This window comes from Trachurus trachurus (assembly GCF_905171665.1).
Source record: "Trachurus trachurus genome assembly, chromosome: 14".
NCBI classification, from domain to species: domain Eukaryota; kingdom Metazoa; phylum Chordata; class Actinopteri; order Carangiformes; family Carangidae; genus Trachurus; species Trachurus trachurus.
In genome coordinates this window covers 15,164,908-15,192,745 of record NC_139903.1, presented here as the reverse complement: position 1 = coordinate 15,192,745, position 27,838 = coordinate 15,164,908, and the positions used below count along the sequence as shown (strand labels likewise).

Here is a 27,838-nt window from a genome sequence, read left to right as displayed (position 1 = left end):
ACATTTAGAGCATATTCCTTTTCATGGTTTGGTTTTTGCTCTGACATTAATCTTAAACTGCTTCCTCTTTCATACAATTTGCTGAAGGACATTTGAAGAGAAATTGTTAGGATGAAATGAAATGCAGTTTGAAGCATCGCAGCATCTGGTCTGAAATCATGCACTGATTTCAGTAAATGAGCAAATACTATGTGCATACACTGACTAAATAATAATACATTTGAAATACAGTAGAAAAACAAAAGATATTAACATGATTGAACCTTTAAAGACGGCCTTTGTGCCACACAATTCGCTGAAAAGCCCTGCAATAGACACACTGATTAAGATGTTGTTGCACTGGCAGGTATTGCAGTCCAACACATTGTTCCAACCAAACTTTGGACTCTGGGCCTTTGTCTTTAATTATCACATCGGCTGTTACAGAGAGAAATAAACGGCATGAATTAACTGTATACAGCAGCAGCCAGATCACATGCAAGGTCACAGGGTTTTACTTCCTACATACGTAGCTGAAAACAACTCCTCCTGGTGACTTCATTTGACCTTGACCCGTTTCCTGATGTTGGGGATGGATTTGCTTTTAACTTACTACTTCCTTCAAAAGTAGGTTACTAACCTTTTTTATAGAAGCTGTGACGATCACCTCAATAAGAACAGCTATTCGCAGGCCACAAATATTCCTCACTACTTCTTGCCTATCAGAGCAGCTTTTGAAGGCAGGTCATGTGAGTCGTAGCAAAATGTGGCATGACTAATAAGACAGCAGCTTTACAAGCCACATCACAGGTTGTTTCTTATAAAAAAAATAAAATAAAAATTCAGAGAGTAGTCAATACCTTAATGTCTGTACATACTGTACTTCCACCAGAAAGAAAACCTGAACCACCAGATCTGGAACCACTTTTAATCAATTAAAATGTTACACAGAGAGACATTCAGATATATCTTGTTGTTCAGAGGCATGAAAATTAAAAAGCTTTCCTGACAGAGGGCATATTTTATTCCAAACAGTTTGTCCATAAACCTGATTCTAGGAACGTCAGGCTACATGTAAAACATCAACTGAAACTGCAAAAATAAAAATGTACTCAACTACCGGTAGTTTAATTCCCTCAAGTCATTATCAGTGCAAATTTAACAGGAAGAGGTGAATTTTAGTGCCATAAAAAAAAATCATACACCCCTTGAATTTATGCATTTGTTGTGCTCCAAAGAGACAAACATGTTTGTTTTTAAGACATCCAGACTCTATTATTATAGTTTCAGAACAAATTCATGTTCCAAATCTGCTAATAATTATTGTGTTGGAGAAATATATTGGGATTGCTGCTCAAATATTATAATCAGGTTGTAGCTACAGGTTTTAAAAATATGTTTCCACTGTTATTTGCTCTGCTGTTAAACAATTGATATGATTTCAGATTAAAGGATGACTTGACATGAGAAAATGTAAGCATGGTGTTGAATATGAGGTTTTCTTCCTTGGCATTTGAAGATCTGCTGCACAAAGCACGATCATCAATCACCAGCAAAATGTTGTTAAATAAAGGCCACAACAGCTCTTTCTCTCAACAAAATGCCAGATAACAAAAATGTACTTCAAGCTGCAAATACAAAACAAGGCATATACATTATGATAAATTTAAAAAATAATACAACAGGTTGTGCTTTCAGTTGCATGTATCTTGTCATATTAACCTTTTGTTGTGTTTGTAACATGAAGACGCTAAACCTTTCATATTCAACACTATGCTGGTTTCTTTAACTTCAACCCATCCTACATTGGAACCAGTTTTTGCAGGCTGAAAAGCCAGAATCACAATTTTGAAGAGCAAATATTGCACAGAACTGTGCTGTAAACTATAACCTGAATATGAGATTTTACCACCGTAGGTTTTGAAATAGTAATATTTCTCACTGACACCACACCCTGTTACATTTACACCCTGTTTTCCATTCATGACTTTGCACAACTTTGTGCAAAACCTCAAGGGAAGTACAAAGGCTTTTTTTTAACAGCACTATAATTAACAACATATAATTTCACATCTCCAGCAAAGACATGCTTTAGCTTGAATACCTGGAATTACAAGTCAGACCTCTTGGGTTAAAATCTGTAAAATACCACTGCTGACACAGTAAGGTGCAATCTTTAACACAAATTAGCTTTAAACATTTTTCTTTTCAAATAAAATGCTTATTATTAGACCTGCAAGAATGAAATTGTTTGTTAATAATACAAGAAGCAAAATGCCCTTGAAATTACAGCAGTGGGCTGATCCAAGCCTGAGAATCCGATTGTCTTAGCTTAGGAGGAAGGTGTGATTTGGTGCTTTGTGTCTGTTGGGCCAACTGAGGTCGAGGCCAATTCATTTTCAATTCAAAATGTAACCTGAAGCTTCATTTAATAGGTTTAATCAGTGTTCCACAACTTGTTATAAAAAGTCTGATGGAAAAAGTATTCAAATCTTTATCGATTTTGAATCGTTTTAAAATGCCTATAGCATGTCAAATGAAGCGAAATGAGAGTGTGTTAACGCGAACACTCCTTTCAAACAGTTTATAAAAAAAATAAAGAGCTAATCTAACAATCCATGTGCCTGCCAGGACAGAGAAAAAGCAAACACATCAGAACTTTGCAATGTACATTTTCACTTGTTGTTACAGAGCCGGATTAGCGATCCGTTTTAGGACGAAAACTCTGACCTGTGACTCACCCGCAAATTGGCAGCAAACATTTGAAAAACAAGACAAAAGCAAATCCACCGGAAAATGACAAAAAGCAGATATGAACTTAATATCGACAACAGCGAATCAAAATTTGCAAACTTATTTACACCGATCACATACTAAAATAGAAACGCACATCATCCATCTTCTACCCTCGTGATCCAAACGCTGAGACTGAGTCAGTCACAAAAATACGGAAGATTTTCTGTCCCAGCCACTTCAAATGAAAGGTTGTAGATGAGCGATGCTCAGTGCACACCAATAAAGATACAATCACAATGACTGACTACCTGTAACTCATAACCGTCCTCATTAGGTCAAAGACTCAGATAATGATGAAATATTTTGTCAAATTTAAGGGCAAATGACCCATAACATTTTTTGGCAGCGCTTCAATACAAACAGCATATTTATATTCAAATTTGGTACAAAGTCACGTGTTTATATTCCATTTTCTACAAATCTAACTTGTAATGCAAAAATGTAAAACCAAGGAGCATTTTAAGTGGTTCAGATGCTGTTTGAATTAATGCCTGTCCAGTTGCGATGATCAGACCACACAAAACTGTGCATGTGCCAGATTTATACAGCACTGATGAAGCTGTAGCATTTCATCTACTAGGCCTCTGCCTTTAATTTGATTCTCAGTCGGCACCTCATGAAGGACACTGCAAACAACATGTAACATAGGTCTATGGCTTAACTGTCATTGAAAAAAAGAAATAGAAAACAGATCACTGCATGCTACTCATCTATTTTGCAAAATGGTCCCTGTGGTGAACTATCCTGAGCTGAGGCCAACACCTGCGTGTCATCACAGCTCAAATGTGCCCCCTACCATTAGGATGGAGCATCAAAAAGGCTGCAGAGCCCATGAAGCGACCTGTTGCTCCTTCAGTGGTAGAAGTGATTAAGATCTAAGCTTTAAGAGATGATAATGCACCATGAGAAAGGTGCACTAAAACAGTACAAATGTTTTTTCTTGAAACATGGAAATGAAAATGTTCCGCTAGCACCTGGGATCCTAACATTGGAGCTGATTTCAATTCTGTGATGCCGTCCAAATATTCCCAATAATAGCCAGACTTTGTGAACTGGTGTCTCCTCGAGATCTAAGGGTTGTTTTTGCTTGTCACTGTGGCCGATGATGACTCACCAATTTGCCCATTGTTACCTTCATACAATTCCTTTTCACTTAAACTGCACAACAAATGTCACTGTGTGGGCATTTTGCTGAAAAAAAGACAGCACTTTTACAACAGTGACTGCATTAACATTCAGCATTTCACAGGATCTTAATTGTTTTGAGTGCACCTTTCTCATTATGCATCATCATCTTTTATCACTTAGTCACACGACCTCTCACAGGTCTCCAACTTGTGCAATTTTGGAGCTTTTTGGATTTCAAAAATATGGAGTTAAACATTTTGACAGCTCTGCAACATATTCAAGTTCATTCAGCATTGTAGGCCCATTTTGCAAAAATAATGAAAAATCAAGCTACATAGTAAGGTTGGGAGATGGGGACAGACACATCAGCTATTACACTGTCTCTTTGGCTGAGGAACTTCAGCTGTTTCAAAATATGTGAATTGAAATGTTTTGCTGCAACAGGATTCAAGGCTTCAAACATAATGCAAATTTAAGAGTGTTTTTAGGATGTCATGAGTAGTTGTAATGGAGCCGGCACAGTGTTGTGTGTCTGCACTCCAGTGTGGCTGTGAAAGAGACATCACGCCGGTGTAGGATCTGTTCAGTGCCTTTCTAATGTGGTGATGTGTTGCAGTTTCGCAATGAGCTAATATGGAGAATGCATCAGCTCCTGCCAGCTAATGGTGGCCAATTAGGAAAGTCTGCCCTTTTATCTCCCAACCCTTACATGTATAATGTATGATGATGTGGTGGCACAGAACCAAGTAATGAAAGTAAAGGTATATGGCCAAAGGTTTTCAAACATGTGTTATGGCCTTGCATCAAACCGGGGCGTCATTAGCACTTGGACAGTCCGAGGAGCTCATCAGATGAGCACATCTTTCACAGTCCGGCCACACTGTGATGTCTGGCTCCAGGTTACACATTGTCGACTCCCGTCTGAGTTCACTCCATACTTTTAAGTATTTGTAGTCACAGAAAGCACCGAGAGGTGCCTCTTCTCCACAGACCCTGTCTTTACAAAATAAATTCCACTTTTGGTCCCATTCCTCCTTTCTGAATTTCACCTTCAGCGTCTGAAGAGCTGGAGTAACTGTTAAGGATTCACAATGACTCCTTGCAGTCCAGGGCAGCTGGCTGGCTTGTATGTATGATGGTGGATCAGGCTACTCACATTCAAAGATCTTCAAGGCAGGAGCGGTCACTTGTGAAATAAGTACATTGGCCTTTGAAAACCTGTCAAAACGGAAAGAAAAGTTGAACATGGCAGATATCTACAACAATGAATAACAAGTAGGACTGACTCATCAACTTACCTCTTATTGAACATTTGGGGGCCCCTAAGTACTCGAAACTGGTGAAGCCCACCTCACTTGTAAGGTAGGATGAAAACTGTTCAGGTCTGAGGTGGATGCTGTGGTAATTCCTGTTGATATTATCCTGTCAAAAGAAAAAACAGGCACATTATAAAGACAGGTACATTTGCTTTGTAACAGAACTCATGATGTGAACCAGTCATCTCAGTTTCTTACAGTCAGCTTCCTCCTCCTCACGTAGGACTCCCACGGCTGTGGCTCCAGGATGAACATCCCTCCAGGACGGAGATGTCTGTAGACTCTCTTGAAAAGCCGCTTGAGGCCACCGTCTCCCCAGTTCAGGTGAACCCACTTGGTAACGCTCAGGCACAGGATCACATCGTACTCTGGCCGCTGAGTCACAAGCAGGTTATCATTCTCAAGAACGTAATTGGCCTAAAAGGAAAAACAAAAGGGGTGGTGAGAAAAACACATTTTGGGGTTAATTGGCCCTTTATCAAGTGACAAAATTGAACTTGACATTGCTCCCTGATTTTCTATGTTTTGTATCTTTGCAAATAAAATCATGGTTGTCCAAACTAAACAAGAAAACTGAATGTCTAATGGATATTTGGAAGCTTACAATGGGTATTTATTTTATGACATTTTACAGAATAATAAATGATTATTTGAGAGAGAAAAAAAGTCAATAATTTATTTTTTATGTAGAATCAATGAGTGACAGGACAGCATCAACCTGGGTTACAATACACAGATGTTGCTTATTGTATAATGAAGAGCAGTAAGACACTGGAAAGGACTGAGATACATGATTGATGCTGAATAAGAAAAACAGAAAACAGAGCAGCAGAGCTGAGCAGAAACAATGAGTTACTTGATTCTGATCTTCCTTTAAATAGACTTCGACAGAGAACAAAGTCTGAGGAACTCGATAGTCTGAGCAGCCCTTTTTCATGGAAGACATTTTGAAATGCCATATCAGGGAGAGCACTGACGTAGACTAATTAGCTCTGGTTCGATTTGCCACTCATTCAAGTTGGATGATAAAGGATCAAGATTTTCTTTCTAATCACTGAAACTGTGCTTGTAATTTTATCATTTGGGGGTTGATAAGAGAAAAAACAGCTGCTGCGTTAAATGAGATGTTTCTCTTCAGCTTCCTGCACTTGATACCAAGGAAGGTTTGTCAAACAAATAGGCTACTACACAGACTGACATTTCTTTCAAATCCATCTTGTATTGAGCAGACTGAGGGGGCTCAGGCCTTCATCTTGCGGCCTTTCACTGATTTACACAATAAGCTCTGAGCTATGCTGCCATTATCTCCAATGCACATAGCAGAGAGAGGTGGGGAGGGGGGGCAGTTATCGATTTCATTCACAGACACTACAGCTTCTGCATCTAACCAATTCATGCAACTGCCTATATACAACCCGAAGGCACAAGGCCAGTGAAGAAAAGTAACTTCCACAGAAACCAGGATAATAAAACCCTGAGAAACGTTGAAGCGAAGTTGAAGAAAAGCCGTCAGAGTATTTGTCAGATTCTCAAAGAAGGCTGGCAAGAGGAAAGCTGAATCAGAATCAACATCAATCTGGTGAATAGGGCAGACTGCTGACTCTTTGCTGCTTCTGTCTCTCACTTCCCAAAATCACCAGTAGTGTCACAGATTAGGAAGCCTCTACTGCAGGAAACAAAACATACACACAAAGTCATGCAAGACACAAGATGTAAGCATTGCAAACCTGTGGTAATTCCCTCCTTACTCACGGTTTGAGATAGTGTAGAGCAATTGAAGATTGGTATAAATAAAGTGACGCAGGAAATGAAAGAAGTGCAGATGCTTCCTTATTAGAGGATGTAACTGAGATGTGATGCGTTTACTTTCAATATTATTATTAACCCACAAGAGGAGAGTGAGTGCTAGGTATCTTTTAACAAAATCTTTGATAAACGCCTGAAAGTCCTACGTGACTATCCATTTCTGAAAGCCTACAACTACTACAACTGAGACCTAATGACAAGCATTTAAAATATTATTTATAAAAGACCTTGATGAATCGATAAACTTTCGTTTTCCTGGCAAGTTAATGGAAGATGTTTGTATTCTCTAGGTTTGCTGCATGGTTGAGAGCGCATGCCGTAATGAAGACGACTGTGCTGTGACAGCGCTACCCCTAATTTAGAAAGAAGACAATTATCACCATCAAGTTCGAGGGAAAATGAGTGGGCACAGAGATTATATCAAGTCCTCTGGTGAAGTGAGTCAGAGCTCAGAGACGTTCCACGAACATTTCTCCTTCTTCTTAACAGGTCTGTTTAATAGTTTCCCTTATTTGAATGAGTGCGTACTGTGTGATGCAGACATAACGCAGGCAGCACCTCACTGTGGAGCACAGCCTTTCATCTGAGCCCCCAAGATGCAATTACATAGCAACCAACACTGCACCAGATGTTCGCACATAAAACGCCATCTTACCTTGAGGAAGGACACGTTTGAGGGGAACTCCCCAGGCTGTGTGGTGGGTGTCTCCGTCAGTGGAGGCGCAGCGATGGGTCCCCTGGAGATCTGGAGGGACATCGGAAAAGAGCAGCTCACAGGCTGATCAGCGGGGGTTGAATCACAATCTCCCTGCTCCATTTCCTCTGTTTTGTTGTCCTGCCTCTGGGTCCCTGCCTCCTCTGTGTGACAGGAGTCATTGTCATTTACAGCGTCTGCGGGGCCACTTTCTCCTTTCACCGGCTTCCCATTTTCATCCCTGCTCTCGGCTTCATTGTGCTTTTCTTCCGCGCCTGTGTGACTCTCGTTTCCATTGCTCTCCTCCTGTTTAGTGCTCTTTTTCGCCTGCATTGCACGCCTGGCCTCTTGGGTCTGCAGCTCGGAGAGATAATGTCTGATATTCTTTCTTGCTGCATGTATCAGTCCACTGTCAATATCCAGGCCCAATATGCGGGCGGGTTTAAGCGTTTTGGCAATATACAGTGTTAGGTGACCTGCGTTGCACCCCAGATCCAGTACCTCTTTACCCTCAAACCATTCTGGACGAAGCACACACATCCGTGGGTCTTCACCGGCACCTGGGTTGCGGTAGCCATAATACTTATTGTAGTTCCCATACTGGAACTTCATCCGTTGCTCCTTCGCCTGGGACTGTTGGTACTGACGGCCTCCCGAGCCCGTTGGCGGTCCGCTTCTTGGTGTGTGGAAAGACTGAGAATGTCTCTGTCCCTGTGTGCCGCTGCAGCTCCTCTCTGCAGAGCCTGACTTCCCAATCGGGGTAGAATGGGTCACAGGAGTCTCCATTTTGCCAGAATTGCGCCTGCGCTTTCGTCTGCTGCTCGTGTGCTGGTTCGGTCCTCCCAACGTGGAGGCGGTGGACTCCTCCACCGACACGGACAGCACAGTCGTCGTCTCCTCCTTGCAGCTGGCCGAGTTGTCCGCCGACTGCTCCAGGGAATCCCCCGTGACGCTGGAGAAACTGTTGGACTCTTTGGAGACATCTAGAGCGGAGGACGAGGCCAACACGCCTGGAAGTGGTGTGGAGGTTCCAGTTTTGACCTCACTTCTTCCTAATTCTGAGAGGTTGGTCTGTGAAGTTGAAATCCCACCACCACCACCAACACCAACACCAACACCTCCTCCTCCGCTGCTTCCTCCTCCTCCTCCTCCATGGTGTCTGTTGCGGTGCCTCTTCCTGCCGCCACTCTTGAAGGGAGACACCAAGAAGCTGCTGTCCGCTATCCCGCTGTTCAGGTTCAACGGGTCCGTGATGTCCCTGGGGATGAGGATCTCCACGGGGTCGCGGCTCTTCGCCGGCAGAGGGGAGGACTTGGGCGTCTCTGCGTTCAGCGCCTTGTTGACCTCCTCGTCCAGCAGACTGTTGAGATTCAGCGGGTCAAAAATGTTCCCACCCAGAAGGAAGTTGGTGGGCAGGACGGAGTCGCTCTCGGAGTTGGCCCTTCGTCTCCTCTTGCCGGACGTCGGATGTTTGAAGCTGGAGTTCGCCGTGTTGCGCCGTTTTGTTAGTTTTGTTTGCTGCTGCTGCTGCTGCTGCTGCTTGGAATGATGGAAGCTGTTCCTGCGATTGATGTTGTTCTCGTTCCCTCCTTCGGCTCTTTGGCCTGCATCGTCCGAGTGGGTAAGCGTGTCAGTCGCGCTGGTGTGCTTCGGCGAGGCTGCAGTGCCCGGGACAGGACACGCAGCTGCAAAGTCAGGGGTGGCTGCCGTACCCTCCACCATTACAGATATTTTGCCGTAGCCTCCAGTGCAGTCGGAGAGCTGCAGAGATGAAGTGGAGCTGGCCTGCGGACTGCCAGTCTTTACAGTATCCTCATCGACAGACATCTCTTTTGGTTTGCAGAGCCGATCCAGACATGGAAGTTTTTCCTCGATCTAAAAAGTCCCAGAGAACATCAGTTAAATAAAATGCTGACAAGCACAAACCATTTCAGGCACGGAGAATAATATTACATAAAAAAAGAGGGCTGCTGCAATCTCACTCACTTGCAAAGCTAAAAATCACTTGTAAGTTAAATTTACCACTATGTTACACTTCTGGGATCCTCAAACCTACCTGCACCCCTGATTAATAAGTATTGATGAGATTAATCGATCAGTTGTTCATATGGATTGATAGATCAGATGATTCCCAATACAACAGTCCACAACTTAGGCTACAATCATATAGAGAACAAAACTACATTGGCCCTACTCTGGTGAATTTCTGCGTTTCCAAGATAGACAACATCATTAATCAAAGTAGATGACAACACAACACGTTTATGCAGCGTTTTATCCACAAAAAGCGAGAGAGATAGTAATGTCTGATGTTAGGCCTGTAAAAAACACTTTAATACCTGCGCCCTCCAGGGGGCAAACTAAAAAAAAAAAGGGTCAGTTTAAGTTCACGTCATGATCAATTACTTTGAAGGGGATGTAGGTACAAGATAACCATTTACTTTCCACTCTCATGCTCAACATTAGAGCAACATAGAGTTGCACTAACATTTAAAGGGATCCGTGATTACACCATTATTATCACTGTGAGGATCTGAAACGTGTCTGCTCAGAGGTTACTGACCTACAAAAAAAAAAAAAAAAAAAAGTTTGGGGGGGGGGGGGGGGGGGGTCTCTCTCAGTGTTGGACAGTTAGTTAGTTAGTTATCCTCCAGTTAGCATGCTAGCTCTTAGCTCCTCTGTCGCGGGCCAGGAGGAGACTGAAACGTCGAGTAAACGTTCAGCTCAGCTCCATTAGACATTTCATTAGACAAACACTCAAGTACCCACCACCACCTCGATGGACAGATACCCTCCTCCTAATGCTGCCTTGGACCGTCTGCGACCCTCCCGTGTTGTGAGCCGCCGCCGCGTTTATGAAAGTGATACTACTCACCCCTCCAGATGGCCACATACACCCCCCACCTCCCTCCTCCCTCCTCCCCAAACAGTCAACAGTGTAAGTCACCATCAAAATAACAGTCTCACCTCCTCCTCGCAGCTCTCTCTCTCCGCCTCCGGCCGGGCGGACTGTCACTACAACACCCCGCACGGCACGGCACGGCACGGCACGGCACGCACTCTCCCTCCTCTCAGCTCGAGCTAACGTTAGCCTAGCTGCTAACACACACACACACATACATACATACACATGCACACACACACATGCACAACACAACACAACACAAGTAAGTGAGTGACCCTACATCGATACAACCGCGGTGCCAAGCTGCTGCTGCCGTCGCTGCCGCTGCACAACCAGCACCACCACCAGGCAGGGAAACACTGCGCCGCCGCGGGCTGCTGCTGCTCCGAGCCGCCGCCGCTGTGCTCTGGTTGTCCGCCCGCCCTCGACGGCTCCTCCACTCCTCCACCTCCACCCCCTCCCCAAACTCTCTTGACGACTTCTTCAGTCAACTCCTAGTCGCTCTCGCTCCCTCTCCGGTGTGTCAGGCAGGTTGGTGGATAAAATATTAAATTATTCCGCTCGCTGACAGACAGACAGGCAGAGTCGTCGGCATGGCGGCGGCGGCGCATCCGGGCTCCGAGCTGTAGCCCAAGATGATGATGATGACTGGGGCGGAGATCTGTGACTGCTGCCCGCAAGGTGGTGAGGAGGACTGGCCTCATACTGGGATATTATAATGAGCCTCATGCCGCCGGTTAGCATGAGGGCTACTACAACTACTTATCGATTATTGATTAGATGAATCGCCCAGTTGCTCACATGGATTGATAGATCAGATGATTCCCAATACAAAAGTCAACAATTTAGGCTAGAGAGCAAAACTACATAGGTCCTAATATTTCCAGACACTGGTGAATTTCAGTGTTATCATGGTAGATAACAGTAATCAAAGTGGATAATAACGAGTTTTATCAACAAAGAGAGAGTAAAGATTAATGTTAGGCCTGTAAAACACTTTTGTAGTGTCAACACTAGCACAAACCATTAACATTTTCAACCTTGCAAAAAGGCCCAGCATAGCCTACAGCCAGGTCCTCAGAGCCAAACAGATTTTCATATAGTGATATAGGCCTAGATTAGAAAACAAAACCAAAACGATAAACCACTAATCAAGTTTCATATCTACTGTTTATTAATATACGCAATATACAGAAAAGGTACAACAGCCACAGTGAAACCAAATGATTTTAGGATCTTGTAGTTTATGGAGACTTAATCCCAACAACTGATCCTTACGGATTAATAGCCTACTAAATCAAAGTATTGATAAGATTAATCAGTCAGTTGTTCATTTGGATTGATTGGTCTGATTCCCAATACAAAAGTCCACAATTTAGGCTACAATCATATAGAGAACAAAACTATACTGTAGGCCTATATTTCCAGACACTGGTGAATCTGGTGAATATCTGTATTTTCAAGATAGATAACATCATTAATCAAAGTAGAACACATTTGATATGAGGCGTTGTAGCTACAAAGAGAGAGATTACAGCGTAATGTTAGGCCTGTGTAAAACACTTTATTGTAGTGTCAACACTAGTACATAACCATTAACATTTTAATACTATTTTGCAGAAAGACCCTATGTGTAGCCAGGTCCTCGGAGCCAAACAGATTTTCACATAGGCCTACTGAAAAAATACACACACAAAACAAAGGACCATAAATCAATACAGAATTTCATACTATTTTCTAATAAAAGCAATGTGCAGAAAAGGCAAAGACTTCAATGTTTCAGGATTTTACAGCCAATTGTTCTTGCAGGTTATACTATTAAGTAGACTATATCCCAACTACTGATTGTTGGATTGACAAGTCAAAGTATCGATAAAATTAATCAGTCAGTTGTTCATTTGCACTTAGGCTACAATCATATTATAAGGCAGAGAACAAAACTACATATTCATATTTGGTGAATATCAGTGTTTCCATGATAGATAACATCAGTACTCAAAGTAGAGTACATTTGATACAGCATTTTATCAAGAGAGAGAGAGAGTAATGTTAGGCCTGTAAAACACTTTATAGTGTCAGCACTGATATAACCATTAACATTTTCATTCTTAAGCAGCCAGGTCCTCAGAGCCAAACAGATTTTCACACATAGATTAAAAAAACAGGAGGGATTTATTAATATAAGCAATGTGCAGAAAAGGCATAGACTCCAATGTTTCAGCATTTTCAACATTCACAGTGAAACCAAATGATTTTAGGATCTGGAGTTTAAGGAGACGAAATCCCAACTAGCCTACTGATTGTTTTCTTTACTGATTAATAAGTCAAAGTATTGATAAGATTAATAATTTTGGATTCCCAATACAAAACTCCACAACCTAGGCTACAATCATATGAGGCAGAGAAAAAAAGCTGCAAATACTCACATTTCCAGACACTGAAATCTGATAAATGTCTATGTTTCCATGATAGATAACATCAACAATCAAAGTAGTTAACAATAAGTTCAATATGAGGCAATCTGTCAACAAATCACAAGAGTAAAGAATAGTTTTAGGCCTGTAAAACACTTCAGCTCTGGTTGCATTATACCATTACCATTTTCATTCTTACAGTTTTCAAAAAGACTTAGTGTGCAGCCAGGTCCTCAGAGCCACATAGATTTTCATACTGATATGAATTACAAAAACAAGATGACTCACAAATCAAATTTCATTCACAGGATTTCATTTCTAGCCCGTCTTAACAAAAGCAACGTGCATAAGTCTATTTTTCAGTATTTTGAACAGCCACAGTCAAACAGAATGAGTTCAGCTTCTTGCAGTTTATATTAAAGAGACTAAATCTCAGCATTTATGTGTTTCCACACTGTCTTTTCACAGATGGAGTGATCTGGGTGAATCTGAATATTCAACTTCAAGCCCATGGTATGTTTGCTCACAAAATGATCACAGAATTTTGGATGTTGCTGTGTACGTATGTCAGTAATGAACTCAAATACGTATTTGTTATCTTTTTCCTTACAGCATTGCAGCAGTGGCTCAAATCCACAAACCAAGTATTGGTGGTTTGGTTAAATGGCACCTTCACAGTCAACCTCAAGGCCACAAACTACAAGGTAGGCATGTTAATCCAATCATTGCTCCCTGACCAGTATTTATAAACCTGAAATTAGAGCTCTGGATGTGAACTAAGAGAAAACCTTTGCTGAGGTAGAGGGGCAGCCGGGACACTTTAAACCCACTGGAAGATGTGTGATGCACTGCTGCTAGAGCCAAACAAATTCACTATTATTGTATCATCACATGTCTCTGTCTCTGAATCTTGATATCCCGATGGTAAGGAGTGAAAGTTTTTCAACATTAAGATATAGGCCTAAATCATTAAGGTACTTCAATTAAATGTGACTCTTTGTTTTCTTTTAAAATGTCACATGTTATTTTACAATCTTATACTGTACCGAAGGGGCACAGGTATCACCGTTAAGCAAACATCACTGTATTTGAGTCTGTGCAAACAACATTGTTTAATAAGTCCTAGATGCTTCCATCAAGTTGTATAAAACTAGGTCACCTAATCTATATATAATCTATCTATCTATTAACTGAGATTTGTAAATGGTCTTCAGTCAGTGTGGGACACTGCTATTATGTAATGAGATACTGTGTTGAACATGGTCAGGGTATCTGCATTTATTAGAGATTTTAGCAGTCTCCCAAAAAGCCACTAGGGGGAGACAAAAACGAGTTTAATAACATGCAGCACACCACAGGCTGCATGGAGAGTACTATACGCTTCGACAGGATTTCCATTCCCCTCTCTGTCTCTCTAGTCTCTTCTTTTCATTCATGTTGTCTAGTTCTTGTCATGATACATTTATTGTGGCATCACTGAAAACTGAACCTTAAAATGTTGTTGTTGAAGAAATACACTTATTTTAATGTTGTGGTCATGAGAAATTCTCACATCGTGGTTGGTGTGATTTATGCGTGAAAACAACAGAGAGGCCTCTTTCCACCCAGAGAGGGGCTCCAGTCCCAGAAATCTGCAGCTGTGGCAACAGCAATGTTTATGTTTTTAGGTAAAAGATGCCTCCTGCGAAAAGAAAGGAAAACACTACCAACCCTCAAGGAATCTGGCAGGGTTTTTGTTTTAAAAAGCTAATGGAATCTGCAAGATATTTTTCTGTAGTTTCTTTAGTGACCAAATGGGCTGGAGGTTCAGGTTGTTCCTGTAACATATTCTTGGTTTTTTTAACAAATCTATTTCTTACCAAATAGAAATAATAAGCCCTTTATCAGCTTTAACTGTTTAGTGTTTTCTAAGATTTAAACATGGCACTTAATTATGAGATTAGTAAGATGATGGTGCTAATCATCATTTTATTAATCTTATGATATTCATAAAAACATAGGACCTCTTATTCACACAAAAATGGCAATACAAATCTTTACATTTAAACTTTTTAACAACTCAATAGGACACCCAACGCACCAAAACACACTTTTAGAAAGAAAATAGATTCCCAAATATTTTGCCCTCTCCCATGATGTTGTACTCAAATGATACTTCTTGAGTTAGTTATTCTTGGAGGCTAATATGGCACTTTCCAAATGAGATTTCTTAAATAAAAGATGACATGAAACTCTTAATAAATATGCATAGGAAAAACTGCATTTTTTATGCAACTGTAGATGGGACTTTTATCCAAACGGGATCCACGTACTCCATATTTTCTGCTGTTGAGTTGACAGCATGCTCCTAATTGGACTCCAAATCAGTGCCACAGACTGCGTCGGGTAAATGAGTCACCCCCTCTCTAATCTCTATAGAAGGGGAAAATAGGAGAGAGGGTACCTGTTCCCCCGCCTCTGTCCCTCTCTTTTCTCATGTTAATGGGGGTGCGGTCCTCAATCCCGGACACCATCTGCCCTTCCTCAGGGTTTGGGCCCCAAGCACTCCAGACGTGTCCCATTGTTTGTGTGTGTCCAAGCAGAAAGTGGTGAGTACACATGGTTCTTGTGGCCCAAAAGGCTCCTCCATCAAGAGCACGAGCCTGCTGTTCATTAGCCTACATGTGACAGAGCTCGCGTGCCCCTGTGTGCAGCAACATCAGGGCGATCCAGCGTTTGTTCTGCCGCGAGCCGAGTTCAGACTTAATGTGTGATGTCACTGTAAGCAACCGTTGGCTGAGGGGTGAATCGACAGGTCAACGTGCTATTATAAGCACATTCGTCACACATTTTTTCCAGTTACTATTACTGTTCACATGAAAAATTAAGCAAATAGCATGTTAAAGATTAATTAAATACATAAATCATAAAAACGGTAAAAACATTAATCAGATTTTGCTGATACCCATTTCCTTCCTTGAGCTAATTAGTATAGCTTTGTTTACATGAATCATACCCATTGAGCTTAGTGAACATTGGGTGTCTGATATGTGACAGATGGATGAATCAACTGAAGGTTAGAGACCAAACTCTAGTTGCCCTTTCTCGATTTCATTATTGCGGGGGGGGGGGGGGGGGGGTGGATAACATGACGGATCAAAATGTCATTTAGAGACTTGGGAATAACAATTGCAAAACGTGCCATGATAACCTTTGATATGATTAATTTTAAGCTAAACCAAAATATTCTAAAAATACTGAAAGAAAAAAGATGATTAAGTTATTGCATCACAAAACCGTCCATCATATTTTTGGTGTTTGGTATCGTGTGTTCAAGTGGTGTGCGCCATTTCTGACCCCACCATGAATCCTCATGTGAACTGGCTAGGACTAGGTAACCGTCCAGTCCCCCAACAACAATGACAAGTAGCTTATGACTTTTCCATCGAGCCTGCCCTCCTCATTTTCAAAGCTTCATGCTGCTGGCTGCATTGAGATTAGTTATTGAACTGTCCAAACACAGGGAAACAAGGCCGCTTCAGAGGCACAGCGCACAATAAGCCAGCTGTCAGTGGGCGGGGCCTGTGTGCGGACCAGTGTTGTCATGGATAGTACTTTTGTTGTGGAGTTGCCCTCTGAGAGCTGATAGGTGCTCCTGTGCGAGGCTCCCATCCACAGATTGATACTGACACAAGGCCTGATTGAGGACAGGCAAGTGAGCAGTGTTAAAACAATGTGTGCCCAACACAGAAATGTCAGCAAAGGTTAAATGAATATGCAAACTCTGCGGTTCGGGAATAACCATGAGAGGAAGTAATATGTGGAGATATACGATAAAGTGATAAAGTTTTTAATAAGAAAACATTTTTTGACTTGTGCTGAGTGTTTGGAGATACATACTGGATAATGTGAGGATATTTGTAGCAGCCTTTCCGTTTTTTTCCCCCAATAATCTTTACTTGTACGACAACTGAATAATAACTGATCTTTATACGCAAACGTCTCACTTTAATCCCCAGAGGCGGCTCATTTGCCTCCCCACACCTGTTTTACATTCAGAGGTGTGTCTCTGAGCATCTTGTTAGCAGCATCAGAGCTGATGTCGCTCAATGTTTAATATGAAACACTGTTTTGAAAAGTAAGAGAAAGAAAGAATGTATATGTGTGATTTCACACTACTCTGAATAATATACCTGCGTTTTTATGCTAGACGAACTTTAAAATAATATAGAACCAGAGTTACATTGTTTATTCACATATAAACCTAACACAGCTAAATTTAGACAACCTTTTTCTAACACATTTTTAAATGAATGACTATAGATTATATTCGATCTGCATGGTTACTTGCTGACACAATTGCTGTTTTAGATGTTTGTTACAACACTCATCACTTTTTTCTGATACCACAATAACAACAAACAGTTGCCTTATTCTAAAGTTGATGATTATTTAATTGTGATATGGATTTGTACACTATCACACAAAATGTCATGATAAAAAAAAACAAATCCCTCTTAAGAGCGGATTTACCAGACTGTGTTACAATCCAGAGGTTATAGCATGTTGCGTAGTAAAAGTTGTATTGTAATGGCCAAAACACTATCCAGCTGGTTTAGACCAGGATGAGACTGTAACTGTTTTTAGAATAAAGATAAAGAAATTATGAAATATTATGTTTGTTATCCATCTGTTATCCATCTATAACTTTGCAGTTTAGCTTGAATCATTTGCCATGAAAACTGTGTGGATAGATGTGTGAATAAAGTAGTTTTGATGCCATTGTATTTTATCAGTAGAAATGTAGCAAATTGATTTATCATCACAGGCCATTAATTGTTAGATGAACAGGGAAACTCATGTATCCAGTTCACATTAAACACACATCAGCCTCACGGTCATCAGAGCAGAGCAGATTATGCAAAAATATCAATAAGACGCCCCTCTACACCACCCCTGTTGTGGGTCACCACAGATTTGCAGTGTGGTCACAGAGGAGTTGCATTTGATGACATGAACTAATATTCATGATCCCAAACATACGGTAGCAGGAGTCGGATCAAACGCTCCCACTTAGCTTCTGTGTCCTCTCAGAGTGAAAACAGGTTGGAACATGTAACATAGCCTGCATTTAAAATCTTGGCAAAACAACCAAGGTGTTAAGTGCACAACATTAAACCGCACTGTAATCTGTAATTACTGTGCTTGGCTGACAGCGCTTACATTACTGCAGAGCGTTATTCATTCTGAAAAATGGGAAATGGACTTAATGAGCTCCTGAACGAACATGTGAAAACCTATTGATAGGTTACCCATAATCAGCAGGATGGAGGCCTACTAACCTCAATTATATGCCTTTTGGAGTAATCTCTGTGGTGCTGACACGCAAAAAACATTTATTTATTTTTTTCTGTTTGTAATGTAGTCGTTGCATGAGTGAGCGTGACCCATTATCTTTTACATGCCAAGTTACCAGTGTAGGGCTTACAGAAGTTAATCTGATGTGGTAAAATGAAGAGCATTTAATACACTGTTCATACCAGCTCTCTCTCTTCTGTTTTATTCACAACCAACAGCAGACTCAGACAGATACCGCACAGTGCTGTTGTACATGCGTTTTGTGAGTGCAATATATTGATAAATCGTTGAATGAACTGAAACAGCTGCCAAGTAGCCTATCTTAGCACAGATGAAGTTGTTTCAAAAGTTACAATCATCCAGTTATGTGGTGAATGGCGCTTGATTTAAATATGCATGAGATTGTGAATATTAATGTCCACTCACTGTTACAAAACAATATTACTTGAAATGATTGTTTTTTTTATAGGCTGCAGTATATAAATATGTAACTGACTGATGTGATGTGTTTTTAAAACTGCCTCATCACAGTAAACCACTGTATACTCTTGCTACTGAAAGAGTATAGCACAGGTTTGGACACATGAAACCAGCAGAACAGATTAATTTAGATTTAGATAGATGTCAGTATTAAGGAAATAGCTCCATTGCTATCACAGGCTGTATGTGTCCAGGTGAGAAGTGAGAAGTGAGAGATTTTATTGATGCCCATGGAGAGTGAAGTTCAGTTGAATGCACGCACCTCATCTCCTCTCATATATCATAATATCCTTCGAGGCTTGTGAGTCTCTCTGAAGCTTCCCTCTACCTCTGCTCCCAAGGCACAGTGAGCTCTACCATAATATGATAATCTAAACCATAATTTGATATGGTTTACACAGCAGTGATTGACCAGAGCTATATTATTATTTGATTCTAGACCAAAGGACCTTTCTCCTCAGATTTCTTCCTTTCATTTCGCAGAATGAAACATTTTCCTTGAACCAATGGAGGAGGATCATCGGGAAATACTGTTGCACAGAAGCAGTGATGAAATTTCACATTCATATTGCAAACAAAAAATGTATGCTGTGTCTGTCAATGGAATTTATGGCTGGCCTTGCCAAGTTGGTAAACCAAGGGATTCTTGAGCAGATGAAATAGATTCAACTGGATTGCAAAGCTTCATTGCCATAAAAAGAGAAAACTTACTTTGCACATTGCAACAATGCGTGATATTTCCTGTTTCCCAGAAGGCAAACATTTTCAAAGAACCAATAAAAAGTGCACAAATCTCTGGATCACTCCTGCTATATACATAAAATACAAAATAAATACTAGAGAAATACAAGACTAGGAGGGTGCAGCCATATTATAGCAGCTCAGTGAAGCTGTAGTAATGCACAGTGATGATTTATGCTAAATGGGAACCTCAGCATGTTAACATGCTCACAGTAGACTCACACCTGCTGATGAGAGGAGGTGAAATGTTCACGCTCTGAGTTGGCATTTTAGTATTATAACCTTTACGCAAAGCACAGCTGAGGCTGATGGGAATGCCATTATAGTTTTGTAGGTATTTGAAGCTAATGGGCATCTTGAAGGACAGGGAGCAGATCCCTCCTTCATGTTCTCGATTGTGAATTACCTGACTGTGCCTCAGGGATGGTGTGGAGCAGCACTGGGTCTCCTGTTCACCCTTCTTCACTACAGACTTTAAAGTCCCCCTCCCGTGACCCTTTTTGGTTATTTTAAAACATTCTCTGTGGTCTTTAAATTGTGAATATGAAGTTTTTTAGCCAAAATCACAAAACCTGTGCCATTTCCCAGGGCTCTCCTTCTGCACAGCACCAGCAGCTCATTAGCACTGCACCTCTGGAGGGTGGGCGGAGACTGCGCTGCTCTGCACCCGCCCAGCCACCCCCTCGCTGACAGCTGGACATTGTACAATTACCGATTCAGTGCGTTTAGCATAAAACTCCACACTGGGATTCGACCCCAGACTGGAATATAGTCCTTGCTCATGGTGCAAGCTGCTCTACCAGGTGAGCTATACCTGTTATACCTTGACAGCTACGCCGAGCTGTCAAGCCTTTCACCTCTGAGCCAGATGCAGAGCGGGGCGGGAGCTTGTAGCACTAGTGCCCTCCCCTGGGGTTGTGACACGTCAACCCCAGTCTCCCTGAAACTGCCAGTTTGCGTCTGCCATTGGTTCACAGCAATTTGAAGGCAGAAAAACTCAGAAATGCAAATTTGCACTTCCTTTTCTGCTGATATGTCCTAACACAAGAAAAATGCCACAGGAACATGTGAAAAGCACGAAAAAAAAAAATTTCATGGGAGGGGGTCTTTAAATACAACTCTGCGTCTTGTTACATCCACAAATACTTGGATGACACACCTGCAGGCAGCGGGTGGACCAATGGTTAGCAACAAGAACTACCTCCTTTTGAACACCTCCAGGGTTGAGGAGGTCTAGTCCCTGCACCCTTCAGTTGGTCAACCTAAGGAAGGACATTGAGGTGGTTACACACCTATAAACACCTAGGTGTGCACCTGGACAGTTAACTGGACTGGTCCTTGAACCTGCACTGGAGGGGGAAGAGGCAGCTCTTTGTCCTCTGGAGGACGTGAACAAAGGCAATGGACAAGCTGGACATTTTCTTTGCAGTGGTCTGCATTCACTCAGCACTGTTGTTGAGAGACGGTTGTATTGGAAGATGTAGCCATCTTAGAAAACACCAACCCATGTCCACAATATGGCAGAGAAGCAGCTGCAGGAGAAGCAGCTGCAGCAGCAGCAGCAGCGTCTTGTCTCACTGCACTACAGGACTGAGACATTGAGGAGATCAGTTATCTCACTGCCATTAGACTGTACAACACCTCAGTCAAAGAAAGTGGGCCTGGTCTATTGAACTATTGTTGTGTATCATTTCCCTGAGGGGATAAATATTTTGCTGCAGATACGATTAGTCAGGATATGTGTAGGTTGTACAGTTAAACAAGGAAGGATTTCACTTGGAAAGGGGATTTTATTCAGACTCTGTCCACACCACATAAATTCCAGACAGGGTTTATAACAAAAAGTCACCACGTAGATGTGCTCTGCCTCAGAGGATATTTATAGGATTCATTATATAAACCTGATCACTGACAGCAGCCTATATGGATATTACTAAATCATGCTCCTCCTCACTGCAGCTGCAGGTTGTGCTGACAGCTCCTGATCTGAGCTCACACCGTCAAGCTTTGGGAGACGATCTGCCTTGAGTATTAGTGTTTAATGCACAACATTCACAAGTAATTGCCACATTTTTAACAGGATGTGGGATGAGAAACCTATTACGTCAATATATAGCTGCTGGAACTGATACAGTTTGAGACACAAGGTAATAGGGAAGCAGCTACCTGTTGTGATAGTCTTTAATTAAAATAATTTATGCTGTCTCTGGTGTCCTACAGTGAGGGAGCAGTTATAAAGGTTCAGTAGTTCGACGGGGCTGTTAGGGGACACACACTGGCTGTAGTAGTAGTCTGTGACCTTTCTAATCATTGTTGCCGACCCAGTTTATCTCTTTCAGAGTACAAAACACCTGCTCCTCTGTTGGAGCATGTAAATCCAGGTCGGAGTATAATCTTTTGTTCTTTTAAGGTTAAAGAAGAATGTGAGGAATTGGTTATTTGTTTATTTTTCTTTGTCAAGTGATGGGTCCTCATTCTGGACAGGGCCACATAAATGTTAAGGCCGGCTCTGTTGAATGACTGAAGGGCACCTGACATGAAGTGTGCACAGGATCGCTTAGTGAATTGACAGCCGTGGAAAGGAAGAAACACTTTATGCCATGACATTGTCAGAAATACAGTTGGCCAAAAGTACAAAGTTGTATTTGCAAAGCTGAACCTTTGATATCACATAAATTGATCGATCCTGGTTCCAGACGCAGAAGCACTGTCACCTCTTGGGTTGAGTTCCTCTTGCTGGAGTTTGAATGTTTCTGTGTTTATGGGTTTCCCTTCAATCCAAAGGCCTTTGGGTTGGATTAACAATGACTCTAATATAGTCACATGTTTACAGTAACAGTTTGTCTGTCCATGTGTTGGACCTGTGAGGGACAGCTGACCTGTCTACAGTATTTCCTCTCCATCAGCCAAACGCCTGCTGCTTAGCAGCCCCAGTGTGATGCTTATTATTCACAATTACAGTCACATGGTTAAGTCATAAGCAAAGGAAATGAATGGAGCTGAGGTTGCTGCTGTTTTAAACTCATGAGATGACTGGATTGGCAAATGAAGAAAGGAGCCTTTGATGTAATATAGATGCTCAGAAATTATAATATTGTGACTCATATTTTTACACAAACACAGTTTTTCATGTTTTCAAGGTTTGTCATGCAGTAGTTGTGTTGTCTCAGATCCAGGAGCATTTTGACATTTTTCTGAATTAACTTTGCCTCACTGCCTCTGTGTAAGTGTACAGTGATCCTCAGTGTCTGCTGTCAGAAGCCAGAGCAAAACCTCCTCTCTGCTTTAAAATGTTTTTGCAGCCCTGCTGAACTAAATTTACATTTGCGTTTTATTCCTCTTGTCTATGTTGGCAGAGGGGTTTAATCTGGTCTAGCTATAAAGCCTGTAAAGCTGGAAAAAAAAGTGTCAAAAAAAGATGTGCATGGGATTATTTCTGATTTTTTATGTATTTTAAATCCCCAAGACATTAGGAAGTTTCACACGAGTGTTATAAGAATGAAAATTACATCTAAATACTACAAATTCAATTAAGCAACACAGCTCTTCAAATTTTTTCAAAGCCTCATTTCTTATGTAAAACATCACAAAGGGCACTCTCCGATGTAAACAAAGGCTTATAAGGAACATTGTCTTGCTGTGATCATCAGGTTCTCCATTTGAGTGAACACTGTCACAGAACAGCCATATTACTCTCCGACAAGGAATCGACATTACAGGGGTTGTCAGGACAACCAGCCATGATTCACAGAGCCTCAGATAGGCCTCTACCTTGGGCTAGAAGCACTAGCCATGAGACTGAGCAGATGCTGTGACAGTCAGCCAATCACAGGTGAGATAGAGGAAAAAGATGACATCATAGGCAAATTGGGGCAAATACAGTGAGCATTTTGGTTGTCGTCTCCGCCTGCATTTGAACCTTTTATACACATACATTAATTTTTATGCTCTAAAAGAAAAAAAATTGTTCGTGTAAGATAAATCATAAAGTTCAGGAAAAGATTTCTGTTTTCTTTCTTTTCTTTCTTTCTTAAAAGAAATGGTATCATTGAATCTCATATGAGAAAAACCACCTCTGATTGTTACTGTTAAATAAGCATAAGATGCTATTAAAGTACATGGTTTTGCTAAAGGTGACATACAGTAGCTGACATACATGAAGCTATATTTAATAGATTACATTACAGTAATATAGAATCTTTGATATCAGTATGTGATTGATATACCATTACCTACATACAAGTTTTTTTTAAATGAAAGTACATATTCTTTTATGTTCCATTTTAAATTTGTTTCAGTGTTATCAAGAAGTTATGTTTGAGTCTATGGTTTGCAAAATTGCAAAATTGCAAAATTGCAAAAAAAAAAAAAAAAAAGGCACTTTGTTGAGTCTCATCAGCAGTGATTACCTAATAAAAAAAAGAAAAGGGGAATTTGAATTTAAATTAAGGAATAATCATATTTCAACTGTTTACTGATTATTTTACTTGGGAAAAATTGCATATCTCAATACATTTTACTGTTCTCTTTAATGTAGTCTAGATATAGTTGTCAGGGACTAGTACAAATAACACAGCTTCTCTGAACATAAAGCCTTACATTTGCTGATTTACCCTTACTCCCTTAAGTACTAAGAACTAAAGTAACATGGACTCCTGCCTCAGAAATCCTGGAAAGAAAATCTTCTGATCAGGAGTAATAATTCTTCCCTCCTTTCCATCTCACTCAGCAGGTTTGGTCTGTCAAACAGAAAACCAACTCTGTCTGGCCGTTGGCTGCCTCCTCCCCCAGACCTGCTGCCTGCATTAATATTCAGCCTCTCAGCCAATGGGCAGAGCTGGGTGGATGACATCATGGGCTAGGGAACAGTGAGCAGCCAGTGAAGCATCCAGCCTGCCGAACAAGCTTGCTTTTAGGGTCAGGAACTGGTCTGACAAGAGAATGGCAATCCTGCCTTTAAACTGTCAATAGGACTGTACGGTTGACTATGAATCTACCACAGCTCCGGGCCCAAAGGCGAAAGACTGAGCAAGAGAATGTGAAGACATATTTCAGGTAATTCCCTCTCTGTGTATGCAATAGGGGATGTGGAGGGGGGAGGCAGAGGAGGGAGGAGAAGAGAGGAGGAGGAGGGGGAGGCTGTGTATGTAGGGGTGCTTTGTAGCCTTTTTTTTTCTCCTTCTTCCATTCTGCATTCTGCCCTGTTAAGGAGGCAGCTGTTTCATCAGCAGTCTGTCCGTGAGGGCGAGATGGAAATGGATGCCTGCATCAGATGGGCTGGACATTTTCTGTATGATCATGTACCCCCCCTCTGCATCACATCATCTCTGTATGTACTCCCTTGTGCCTCACAAATAGCATCTTTATTGATGGGGAGGTGTTAGAATCAATGGTGGCGTTTGTACAGGCCTTGTATGTGTGTGTGCATGTGTGTGTGTGTGTGTGTGAGAGAGCTCTGGAGAAATGCAGCAGCTGCAGTGGCAACACTGGAACAAAAAAGAAGCAATGCTATTTTGGGTCTGTAGACCCGAGGCTGACGGATGGATCTGAGCTGTACATGCTGTGGATGGGGTGGGGGTGATGGATGGTTAATATGCTGATGGATGCTCTTTTGTTATCTCTGCACTGCTTCACTTATAGTCTTTCTAGGGAGGGTTTCACGAAGAAATGGCTTTTCTCTCCATTTCTGTCTCTTTGTGATCACACACACACACACACACACACAGCAGAGACATGCCTCTGTCTCCTGTCTTCAACATGGATGTGTGTAGCAGTTTCATGGCGGCTGTAGTGACAGGGAGATATACAACATCTGGTCACCTGACTTCATTGGGGATCGGGGTGGGGGTGGGGGCCGGTCCTGTGAAAGCTGAGCTATTTTTCCACGGATTCTTCCACAGTGATCGGTTGGTGGTGGTGGTGAAGAAGGAGGAGGAGGAGGAGGAGAAGGAGGAGGAGGAGGAGGAGGAGGATGGAAACACTGGCTACAGTACAAGCTGAATCTGTGTCTCCCCATCACCGCTGCTCATTTAGATTGTGGTGTCAGAGCCAACACAGAGGGAGTGAGAGATCCCTCTCCCAGGAAGCGCAGTCATCCTCCGGTTTGCGAGGAGCAGGGCCTGATGGGAGACCTGTTGTCTGGCTGTCGTGTGAAAAGGGGATATTAGAGAGTCATGTCAGTGATCGAGGGAGGGTGAGATGATTGTGGAGGGGAATTGGGGGATGGGATACTGAAGGTGCTACTCCCTTTGAACATTGGCCTGTTATATTGATATGGATACATGCCCTTCCGTTCACCACTAATCTGTCTGTCCGGACATCCTACACCATGACTGCACTCTGTTCTCCTTTCACTGTGTTCATCCAAGGATTTGTGCTGTGTCTTCCCCTGTATTTATGCATTGAAGTATGAAGTGGCTTCAACCTAAACTGTCCATAGCTACCATCACCATGGCCACTCCTTCTGCATTTTCAAGCACATCATTTGATCAATTAACTCATAGAAAATTGTGTCAGTGCATTAGATAGTTTGTGCTAGCCCAGCACATTACTACACAGCACTGAAAAAGAGCTTCATGCAGCTTCACAATCAGAAGGAACAGAGACAATCAAACAGAAGGGCTGTGACACTGTCCCTGGATAATTGGTGTGCTCTCTGGACTGTAGATGCTATGATCCACATGCCACTTTCATGATATATTTATCGCACCTTTATTTTTCAGTTAAAAGCTCTGTATTCTGTATGCCTATACCTCAGGTGGTGCAGGGCAGCTCACCATCATTTGCAAGCATCCATGCACCTGTATAGGCTATTGTCTCTCTGCATAGGTTGCATGCACCTCATAAAAATTTCATAATGTGCAAAGACGAAACACAGGCACAGAAGAAGCTGTTGCTAGTCAACACGTGATGATGCATTCTGTATTCCTAAAGATAAAAGAAAACCAGCAGCTCTCAATACTGCATACAATTGACAGTGTAAACACATTTTCTGCAGGCAAAACCCATGTTTATTGTGGTTTAGCTTTGATGCTAATGTTTCCATAACTGACCCTAACCAACCAAGACCATTACCTTTATTTTATTTATTTTTTTTACTGTAATTTTAGTGAACAACCAGCATAAGATAGGAGATTTTTACCAGTCTTAACATGGAAAATAAAATAATTCACTTAATCATCAAAGAAAAGAATTTAAAAAATGTCTTTTCATTTTGATAAACAACAATGTGACGTTTCCCTCTTCATTATTCTTAAAGAAGCTGCTAGAAGAGCTACTGTTGAGGAGCTAACCTGGACATCATTATAACCAAACCACATGAAAAATATGTAATGCTGCTTTTCTATTTATGTTTTCAATATGATCATCTGCCCAGACCTGAGTGACCAAAATGAAACCGTCAATATCTAATCTGCCACCTCATGTCATGTTCCTTTATTTAACGTGTTCATAGAGGACAAATGATAAAGGCAGCGCTTCATTCGTGCACTGAAACAATGTAAAACATTTCTTTTTTCAGTGTGTCTGCCTGTGTGTCTCTCTGTGTATTATCGTGCCATTCTGGGCTTCCCCATGTTTTCCACTGGCCCGTGTAACCCAACACACACAGCTTCTCTTACCTCACCTCAGCTAACAAAAGCAGGAGACACAAGACCTCATCTTGGCCTGTAGCCTGCTAACGTCGCTGGCTGAAATATGATAGTAGGACACACACAACACATACAAGTAGGCCTCCATCTGTTGAGCACTTACTCTGGGTAAGTTGTGTTGCTATTGTTAAGTGGGGTTATAGTTTAGGACCGCTGTTGACAGTTTATGAATGTGTAGTGGGCTCGTGTGAGCGTGTGTGTGACTGTGAATGTGTGTGTGTGTGTGTGTGTGTGTGTGTAGTATGTGTGTGTTTTAAGGGCACAGCCGTCTAGAGTGGAGCTGTAGTCTTCTGGTAGGTGTGTCAGAGCTACAGTCTGTGTGTTGTGGATTAGCATGTAGGATTGGAAGCCATCTGGCCATTTTGTCTCAGAAAGAGGAGGGGGAGTAAGTGAGAGAGATAGATGGAGAGAGACAGGGAGAGAGAGAGAGAGAGAGAGAGAGAGACAGAGGAAAAACTCACACACTGACACATTGACACAGCTCCCTCCGTAATCTCCCTACTTGATGTCTGTTGCTACTTAGAATAGGGTTGCAGTCTGTATGTCTGTGTGTGCGTTTATCTGCCATCTCATAGTGTGCACTACAAATATAG

General features: G+C 41.7%; 2 protein-coding genes across 6 annotated transcripts in view; one reads left to right on the top strand and one right to left on the bottom strand.

Moving 5' to 3' along the window:
- Positions 1-931: 931 nt before the first annotated feature.
- Positions 932-11,138, bottom strand: mepcea (methylphosphate capping enzyme a). 3 transcript variants are annotated; one of them, XM_083987272.1, is made up of 5 exons: positions 10,905-11,138; positions 7,681-9,594; positions 5,418-5,636; positions 5,202-5,325; positions 932-5,121 (listed from the first exon to the last, which is right to left on the bottom strand). In XM_083987272.1, the coding sequence occupies exons 2-5, from the start codon at positions 9,544-9,546 to the stop codon at positions 5,087-5,089; spliced, it is 2,244 nt and encodes a 747-aa protein (XP_083843398.1). In that variant the 5' UTR covers positions 9,547-9,594; positions 10,905-11,138; the 3' UTR covers positions 932-5,086. The 3 variants fall into 3 exon arrangements, with proteins under 3 accessions (XP_083843398.1, XP_083843397.1, XP_083843396.1); XM_083987271.1 differs by lacking the exon at positions 10,905-11,138 and adding an exon at positions 10,687-10,886; XM_083987270.1 differs by lacking the exon at positions 10,905-11,138 and adding an exon at positions 10,489-10,585.
- A 2,367-nt stretch (positions 11,139-13,505) lies between these two features.
- The window catches only part of LOC310997568 (serine/threonine-protein kinase PAK 3), a 38,783-nt gene continuing 24,450 nt past the window's right edge, over positions 13,506-27,838 (top strand). For 2 of the 3 annotated variants that reach the window (XM_083987311.1, XM_083987309.1), the window contains exons 1-3: positions 13,528-13,551; positions 13,651-13,742; positions 24,329-24,651. The gene's annotated coding sequence lies outside the window, so the exon portion shown is untranslated. Of the gene's footprint in view, positions 13,552-13,650; positions 13,743-24,328; positions 24,652-27,838 lie in introns of all 3 variants that reach the window. The other variant, XM_083987310.1, reaches the window with a different exon arrangement.